At 30.4% G+C, this 9,905-nt stretch overlaps 1 protein-coding gene across 2 annotated transcripts; it reads right to left on the bottom strand.

Annotated features, from left to right (window-relative positions):
• Positions 1-1,305: 1,305 nt before the first annotated feature.
• LOC133789230 (G-type lectin S-receptor-like serine/threonine-protein kinase At4g27290) lies at positions 1,306-6,019 on the bottom strand. Of its 2 annotated transcripts, none has more exons than XM_062226995.1 (2): positions 4,706-6,019; positions 1,306-1,563 (listed from the first exon to the last, which is right to left on the bottom strand). In XM_062226995.1, exons 1-2 carry the CDS (start codon positions 5,988-5,990, stop codon positions 1,493-1,495), a joined length of 1,356 nt encoding a protein of 451 aa, XP_062082979.1. In that variant the 5' UTR covers positions 5,991-6,019; the 3' UTR covers positions 1,306-1,492. The 2 variants fall into 2 exon arrangements, with proteins under 2 accessions (XP_062082979.1, XP_062082980.1); XM_062226996.1 differs by having other exon boundaries at positions 1,306-1,567; positions 4,706-6,015.
• Positions 6,020-9,905: the final 3,886 nt, after the last annotated feature.

The raw sequence follows: 9,905 nt of genomic DNA, 5'->3' as shown, positions 1-9,905 counted from the left end.
ATGAGGAATTAATAAGTTAGTAAATTTATTTGTTAGATTTATGATAACTTATTGGAGCTTGATTTCATAGGCTCATGGTCCCCATTGTACCTTGGATAAAATCATCTAGATAGTTTCAATTAATTGATTTAATCATCAATTAGAATTATCAAAGTTGACCAGGTCAATTTTGGATAATTTCACAGAGTTATATAATTTTGAGAAGAAAAGAGAAATTATGGCAGATTTATTAATTAAGATAAATTGGTATCTGAATTAATAAATAAGTTTAAATCAAGGTTCAAATTATAAATAATTAATTTTATAAATGATTTAAATAATTATTTAATTAATTAAATCAATTGAAAATAATACAGGCCTTGATTTTAAGTCCAATGTGCTTATAATCAAATGGGAAATTTCACGAGCCTAAAGCCCTTGATAATTTCGACATAGGGCTTCAAAATGGCTATTATTTTATTGATTTTTTAATTAATTAAATGACCTAATTGAGTCTATAAAAGGAGTGCTTAGAGAGAAGACATCAGTTTAGATTTCTGAGACAACAGATAAGTTTAATCACTAGTTTTCTGATAGTTTTAGATTCTCTCTAAACACAAGTCGTTTTCTAAGCCTCTTTGTTATTTTCTCTTCTTCTCTATATATATCTCACGTGTTGAGAATTTCTCCCACTAGTCTACGTGGTTCTAAGGATACATTGGAAGATTATGAAGAAAATAGAATATCGGTTCAGTTTCTTGATAATACTCTGCGACAGAGAGGATACAAGAGTTAGAGAAACTAAATGAATGACTCTTTCATTTTGCTGCGTATATTGTAAGTATTCTATTCCTTGTTTCTCTTTGAATTCAATTTTAGAAACATGTTTTAGGCTATCTCGTATTAATTTGTTTAATATTAGATATACATGAAAATAAATAAAGAACATGTATAAGTTTTCCTAACATTTATATATATATCTCAGAAAACATTAAAAAAAAACTAAAAAACAAAGCATCATTAATTTTTTTAGCAAAGTATATATATATATTATACCTGCACAAACATAGTGGTGGTGGGAACTTGGGGGCGGAGGATAGAGATAGTGGGATCCCAAGGATGATGGTGGTGTTAATGATAACTCAGGGACGGTGGAGGCGGCTGGAACTCTCAAACAACGACTACGAAATTATATTTATATATATAAGATTTACAGTTAGGGAATTTTGCCACTAAAAAATAAAAGATCAAGATTGTAATGCCCCGACTAATTCTAAGACCTCAGACCATTAAAATTACTAAGCATAACTACTATTTTGGAATACATACATAGAATAATAGAACTTTATTATAAAAATCCAAAATACGGGATCTCATTATTATAAAAACATAAAGAAAACATAAACCTTTAATTAATTGTTCAATTACTTAAATGCGAAAAAACATAAATACATAATAAAAAAAAGACTTGAAACAAAACGTCATCCTCGATCTTTTCCAACAGTTCATTCATTCAGTCATCTCCCAATACACATGTCAAAGCTGCCATGAATCCATCCTGCCTTCTAAGCTTATTTTCCTGCACTATCTAAAATAAAAAAATAATAAGCCTAATGCACAGCAAGGAAAATCTTCTAAAACATATCATACTACATAAGATTAATACATAAATCATAAAAACGTATGACGTAAAAACGTAAATCATAAAAGCATAGGAAAACAATATTAATAGTCATTAACTCATTCCCGTAATATATGATAAAAACCATCTAGGTGATCTTGCTACTATTCGAGGTAGGTTTAAACACAATATAGTATATGACAAACCATCTAGGTCCTCTTGCTACTATTTGAGGTAGTTTAAATCATAACTATAATCTACAATAATGATAAATTTTTTTGGATTTATTTGCTATCTAAGCAACTATATTACCAAGTGACTACAACATAAAACATTTTCATACATAAATACATAGCACATAAACATAACATAGCATATAAACATACACTACAAGAAAAATCATTTTTAGAGGCGGACTTGGTCCGCCGGTAATGTATGGGTTATTAGCGGTGGACTACCAAGTTCGCCGCTAATAATGTGGATTCTAATTAGAAATATTAATTTTTTTATTAGTGGTGGGTAGTCCGCCGCTAATACAATGCCCTAGAAACGAAAAGGTGTGCAGTTTATAATTTATTAGCGGCAGATATTTTCCCTAATTACCAGCGGACTATCCGTCGCTAATAATATTAGCGACGATTATATATCTATCGGTAATAAGACTATTACCAGCAGGTTATATTAATAGCGGCGGATCCTACCGCTAATAGTTTATTACCGGCGAGGTAATATTAATAGCGGTGGATCCCTGCCAGTAATAACGTTACATATTGAAAATTTGGGACATCGTTTCGTCCGTCCCTCTCATTTCTCCTCTCCCTCTCTCAGACTCAAAGTTTCTCCTCTCCCTCTCTGTCCAAGCACCGCCACCACCCCTCTGTCTGAGCACCACCACCTCTCTCTCAGTCCGCCCCTCTGTCCGAGCACCACCACCTCCCCCCACTCCTAAGTGTATTAATTTTGTAGGTATTAATTTTTTTTTTAATTTTAATTGTTTATATGTAGTTTTTTTTTAATTATAATTGTTTGTATTTATTTTCAGAACCCCCACGCCACGTCGAAGTTTCGGACCCCACACCGGATTTTCGGACCACCATCAATGTATGTATATTATATATATGAAGTGCAAGTCTACTATTTATTATGAGAGTTTTGATGTTCTCAGTTTAGGAAAATAAAATTGAAAGAAAAAAATCAGATTATTAAAGTATGATTTTATTCTTTTTTTGTATTAATCATATTATGGTTTATGTTGATTTGTGTTGTAATATTATTTTAATCAAATTTTGTTGTTCCAGTTATTCTAGGTTTGTTGTTTGGAGATTTTAAATTTTGGGATATTACAAATTTAAGTTGTTATGTTGTCAATATTTAAAAAAAAAACTATATATCTTATACTAAATGTTCTGGGATTTTCTGAGTACAGGATTTTAAAATTTTTGAAATGATCATATTAAACTATTATGCTGTCAAATTTTTTGTGAAATTTTATTAACTAAAGTAGTTTTAATTTATTTTTTTGTTATATGTTATGTCAAGATAATAAGAACTGTAATGAATATTATTTAATTTAGTTAATTAGTATTATTATAATTAATTAAAAATTATTAAAAAAATTAATTAGTATGTAATTAGAAGTTAATTTATTTTTCTGTTCCGGCATGCTTGTGATTGATGGTTGTTGACTACAACCATCAATTACATGGATATCGGCACAGAAATGATAAGTTTAAAATATTAATAATAAAATAATGAATGAAAAAGATTAATAAAATTTTTCCAATTATTAAAAAAAATAAATTAGTGTAAAAGTTAAATAATAATTCATTTGTAAAATTATTATTAAATAAATAATAAAAGTTTGATATAACATTATCTAATTAAATAATTTAATTTAATTTAATAAAAGTTTAAAAATTAAGTAATAAAAAATAAATTATTTTAAGAAAAATTATTAATTTGTTTATTAAATATTATTATCTAATATTAACTAGTATTAAATTATTTGAATATAGAAATTGATAATTTTACTACTAATAGATGGTTACTTTAATATTAAATATTAGATTAAGTCATTAGATTAAGATCAATTATCCATATTTATAGTTGTTAATAAATATTTCATCAATTTTGACTTTTTAAAATTTTTTAAAAGGCTACCTGATTATGGCGATCACATATTTATTAAATTAAAGAAATAAAAAAATCTTATTTAAGCATTACATATGAAAATTCGAAATTAATGTAGAAAAAAAATATTTACATGTTGGTGACTTGCTATACCAAGTCACTATGTTGCCACATTATCATAATTGTTAGTATCCATCTATGGTTAGTAACCATTGAGAAGTATTCATTATCTCTTTTATATAATAAGTGTGTAGATAACGGAAATTCTTGGTTTTAATGGTTTTTTATTTTTTTTAATGTTAACTTTAACGGAATATTCTTATATTTAATAGTAGTTTGTAAATATTTAAACTTAAATAAAATAAAACAAATAATTAAAAAAATTAAAATAAGATATTTTTGAGATATTTTACAATGATAATTATTTAAAAATAATAAATAATTAAACACATTAAAATATGATATTTTTCAGATATTTTACAATGATAATTATTTTAAAATAATAAATAATTAAATAAATTAAAATATGATATTTTTGAGATATTTTACAGTAATAATTATTTAAAAATAATAAAATCATATGTTTTATAACTTAAATAAAATTTATTTAAACTTAAATTCATTTATTAGAATAATATCATATTAAACATACAATATAATCTGCTCTGAACTAGCAATAAATTACTTTTTTTTTTTAAATTAGTAAGAAACTTAAATTTAAAATTCACCTATAATATTTAATATTATATTAAACATATAATATATAATTTCTTGTTGTCACTTCGAAATTAAAAAATTATAGCAAACATAAATTTAAATAAAAATAAATATATTATTTAATTAAAATTTTATATTTATTTCAAAATTTATAAAATATTAATATAAATTTAATAAAAATAATTAATAAATTTTATAAATAAAACAGCTAGTATTAGTTAATATTGCACGTTATCTAGTATATATAAAAATATGTACCTGTTGTTGAAAACGGTATTCGAATCTGTACATTTTGTCGGCCATAAATAGCTTGTCGAATATCAAACAGATCTCCAAACCAAAGGACGCAGTCACTGTCTTGATAGCCATAAGCCGTACAAGAGCAATTGCTCAAGCATTTAGCCTTGCATTCGTGCAGATTCATACTCTTTTTTGCCCAAATATATTGAGCATTGGGCACTTTCAAGTCAGTAAAGCCAAGGAACACATCTTTCTCTTTATCATCACAGCTCACAGAACCGTTTCTCACACACCCTTCTGACCAATGCATCACCTTCCAATTTTCTTGATTCTTTGGCTTAAACCCTTTTAAACATTGGCAGATTGGCTTATTCACTTCATTTATGACACATTCTGAATTAGCTCCACAGAAGCCATAGTAGTCACACTGGTCTCCTGGAATTGTGTAATAAGAACTCCAACTTGTGTCTTCTCCTTCCCATTCTTTGTATTCGATAAGTCCTTCGCCCAGGACAATTCTGAAGATTGACCTACGGTTGACGCTGTAAGTGAAGTAAACTCCATCATCGTTGTGCACGAATTCGTAATCAGACCCGTACCAAGGATATGATAAAGTATTAGAAGCTCCGCTGAAACTTATGCCATCCCAAGGCCCTTCTCGAAACAATTTTGCAGACCCATTACGGATAAACACTTGAGGGTATGTATGGTGTGGTTCATCAAGCTCAATCCCATAAGTGAAATCTCCATCGCAGGGGTCATCGGAACTCTTCCACGATGATAATCGCCTATTGAGACCTCTCCTCAAGTCCCATCCCAATTTCATCCCGGGTAACATCGTATCAGTAGGATAATCAAAGCTTTCCCACAAATAGTTGTTTGTATTCTCATCTTTCTCATCTCTCAAAACCAAGTTACCATTATCCAAGAGATAAACAAGTGGTTCCTGTGCTTGTTTCGACGAGTTTGTAGACCAAACGACCCTCTTATTCTGTCCGTAAAGCACAAGATTTCCTGTGTCGTCTATAGTCAACGAGCCAGATGAATCGTCGATCGGTTCACATCTGTTTGCCACCCAAACTACAGTTTGAACTGAGATGTTCTTATACCGAATTCCCAGAAAACGATTCTTTGAACTACCTGGAGTAAAGAATCCCAGTTCAAACCTTCCTCCTCTTGATACCAAAGTTGTGTTTTCACTCATAAATTCTGAAGGTCTAATGCTATCAACCACAGCAAAAGTTGTTCTGGAAAGAGAAAGTCCCAAAACAACAAAGGTAGCCAGAAAAGAAAGGAACTCCATTTTTTTTCTAATTCATGATGGTGCCAAATATATGATCCATTTTATAGAACTTATTAGTGATGATATAAGTCAAAAGACACGGCAATGGAGTTAATGTTATTGGGGTAGTCAATATATGGATAAGCACACTAGTCCAGCCATTAAATGAATAAACCCACTTGTATCCTCAAGTGATCATAATGGCTAAACAACCACATTTTGCTGACTTTGAGACCTAAAGCAAGTGAATCAGCCATTAAATGAATCCCCAGGAACACAAAAGTGACCAATGATACACCTCTAGCTCTATATTGAACAATGCATATTAATTAATATTTGGTTTAGTAGTTTATTGAGTGTAAGAAAAGTCTCAAAACAAGTTAACCAGAAAATAAAAAATAAATAAAAACATCATCATTTTCTAGTTCATGATGGTGCCAACATTACCCATTTTATCAGACTTTGTGATGATATTACTTAGAGACATGCCATCGGAGCTAATGATATTGAGGTAGTTTTCTGACACCTTATTTGTGGAAAAGTATTCCTCAGTGTAATTGCTAAGGGGCACCACCACAAGAAGGTAGCTGAGATATATCAAAATTCGGAGTTTACAAACATTATTAATATGGTGTGCGAACAAAAATTTATATATCACAACCACCTAACAAAAGAGCAATCAATTTCTTCTCGTTGACCCCTTCAAGAATCTCTCCTAAAAAATTCAACGAATTCCAAATCAAACATAGAGAGAGATAACGAGAGAGAAAGGGAGAGAGAGTGAAGTGTTATATAATTTTCTCTTTCCGAAGGTTTGGTTTGACTAAGTTAATACATCGAGTAAACATCATAATACTTGTTGGTTCAGCTCACACTTAACTCATGCCACTCTTGTTCTTGCACGTGTCTTGACATTGGTTTAGTCTGTTAAGCCAGTTAGTTTCGGTTTCTTGGTTTTAGTTGAGTCTGTCATTCTGTTATGTTCTTATTGGTCCCTTGTGTCTATTTAAGTGTATTTGTTTCATTGTAATAAAAAGTGTGACATAAGTGAGATCATGGTAATACTAAAAAATAGAGAGTGAAAGAGAGACTGGATTTGTCATCACTCTATTTTTCCTTGCTAGCCTTCCTGTGACATTATTTGGGTGGATGCAGTTTCCTCCTCTGATACAGATTTTGAAATCTACCTATGGGCCAAGCATCTTCAGCCCGAAAGTTCAACGCTGGCTATAGACTTTTTGTTTTGGTTGTAAGGATATATTGGTGTGTTGATGATCATTTATGTATTTATTTGCTTAATTAACTTGGAAAGAAACCTGTTTATATTGAGTGAAACTAATAAGAACATATTTTGATACTCTATGTTCCTCCTTATTAGCTTCAAACTGATATGCGTAAAATGAACTTTTGAAGCAAAAAGGATCCTAAGGAAGGCAGCAGTGGCCTTAGTTAAATCCACTATCAAAAGAAAGAGATTACACCCTCAAGAGTAACAGTCAAGTTTCTACAAAATTCTATTAGGCTTTATGAACTTAGCTCACAAACATAATCAGAGTTGGCTAACACTCTTTCTGGTTTTCACACACTAGCACAGTCATCTGTACAATCTTGAATGTGAGAGATAGACAATGTTACTAAAAGACCAACTCTTCAGTTATTAACGGTCATAACTACCAAAACTGATATATTGGCTGAACTTGCTGAAGAACTTAATAGTACTTCACAATTCCATTAAATGTAGTTTTCCTTACAGAGTATGGTATAGCCTAGTTGAATATTCAAACAACATGAAACCCAATAAAATTGATGCTGTATTTATGTTTTAAACAACTTTTACAACAAGAGTAAAAATATGTATTTTCGGTAATACATTTGTGGGGTCATAAAAATCTACTTTAGAAACTCCTTTTCAGAATTTGACTTGGCTTCTTCTACCCAAATTAGGACTTCAAATGTTCTCAGAGATCTACAGCAACCAAATCACACCAAAACCAAAATACCAAACACTGCAGCAATGACAAGTATAGAAAATACAGGGGAGTTTATATATACTGGTTCAGAGCATACAAACTCTCAGCTATTCTCAAAGAGTTACAGAATACAAATTCTCAGCTAATACACACAGAGGTTTGTACACTTATATCTCTTTTTTAGTTCTTTCTCACTATTTCAGAACTTCTCTTCTCTCTTTCTCTCTATTCTCTACCTTTTCATAACTCAGCCAATCATTTGCATCAGAGGTGTAATGATTAAAACACCTCAGAAAATGATTGCCAAACCAATTCTGCAGCCCCACGTGTACCAACTGCAAATTCTAGTTGTCACCTTAATTTTAAACCACATTTTCTCCACTGTTGAGTTGTTTGCTTTGCCATAAATATATATCAGAACATGAATATGATTATGATCCTCAACAATATTGCTCAAGACAACTGTTTGAACACTGTGAGATATTAACACATATTCTAAAGATTTTTCACTCACTGTTGCTTTCCCGTTGGCTGCAATTGCGCAAGAAGATGAGCTTCGCAGAGAAATTCATAGGCCAAATCTGCATTTGGACTAAGAAATATGCAGAAGTTATTTCATCTCTAAAGAAAATGCAGAACCAAATGCAACTTTGGCCAGCATTGCTAATGTGAGAGACATCCTTAAATAACAGTTATTATAACTAAAGCAAGCCTAATCATAGAGTTACTCGTGTTCTTATTAACAACTCATTATTTGTACATTTATTCCATGTGTAACACCATAGTCCAATAGTCGTTAACTAACTTTTCACATATATATATAATAATTTTTTATTTTTTAAAATGAGTGCTTTAATATTAATTTGGAGTGTAAGTATGACTCCAATTTTCCAATATCCAACTTCATAGTGTTGGGGTTTTATGCCCTAATTAAAACCCAAATTCTTTGTAATCTCATTTTATTATCAATAAAAGAATAGAAATCATTTTTTTGACTTGGTCAATCACTTTGCTCACATGTTTTATTTTCATGATTATTTATTTAATATAAACTTCTATTAAATCCCGAGCATATAGCTAATCTTATTTATAGTGACGTAATCACAGTGGAATATAAATATGATTATATGTTCAAAAATAAGTTAGTCCTAAGATTAGTCAGTGCACCAGATTTACATTGACTTGCCAATCTACGATATGATCTACTTACACATTACTGTGTTATGTTCTTTCCAGAACATTAGCAAAGTAGATAAGATCGGATGCATTTGTTACATCAGACAGGACCGATATTGACAGTTGATAAGATAAGTAAACATGCCGTTATTATCTATTCTAGTCATATCATATAGTTGACCATAGGTCAATTCAATCTCAATTCTGAGTGGTTAGTATTCTAACTGATTGTATTATTTGAGTTCTTTGACTTGTTCGTTACCAGCTTACCCTACGGACTAGCCCATACTTACATCTTGGGAACTCGGTAGTATAATTGAGTGGGAGTGTTAATCATAGATATGAACATCTATAGCTTCTGATAAAGAAGTGAAACGATGGTTTCCTTTTAGTTTGGTTCAAGGTGTTAAATGATAGAGATCTCATTTCAGTAATTAAATTAGTTTACTGAAATATCATTTACAAGGAACTAAGTGTTTTAAGGATAAAATACAATGAGGGGTAAAACGGTATTTTAGTCCTGTCTCATTGTAGACCGTCTATAGAAGATTGAGTGACAATTATGGTTGTAACAATAGATAATTAATAGCGTATCTATATTTGTTATAGAGCGTTCTATGAATTCAAGAGTGCAATTCCAAGTCTATAGTGGAGTCACGAGGAATTAATAAGTTAGTAAATTTATTTGTTAGATTTATGAAAACTTATTGGAGCTTGATTTCATAGGCCCATGGTTCCCATTGTACCTTGGATAAAATCATCTAGATAGTCTCAATTAATTGATTTAATC

This window comes from Humulus lupulus, chromosome 7, assembly GCF_963169125.1.
Source record: "Humulus lupulus chromosome 7, drHumLupu1.1, whole genome shotgun sequence".
Lineage (NCBI taxonomy): Eukaryota > Viridiplantae > Streptophyta > Magnoliopsida > Rosales > Cannabaceae > Humulus > Humulus lupulus.
The sequence above is the reverse complement of the archived record's forward strand: the minus strand, read 5'-3'. Positions and strand labels throughout refer to the sequence as shown.

Coding starts and splice junctions, on each gene's coding strand:
- LOC133789230 (XM_062226995.1), bottom strand. CDS start 5,990: ATGGAGTTCCTTTCTTTTCTGGCTACCTTTGTTGTTTTGGGACTTTCT. Junction 1,564..4,705: donor AATACCGTTTTCAACAACAG/GTACATATTTTT, acceptor TATTTTAGATAG/TGCAGGAAAATAAGCTTAGA.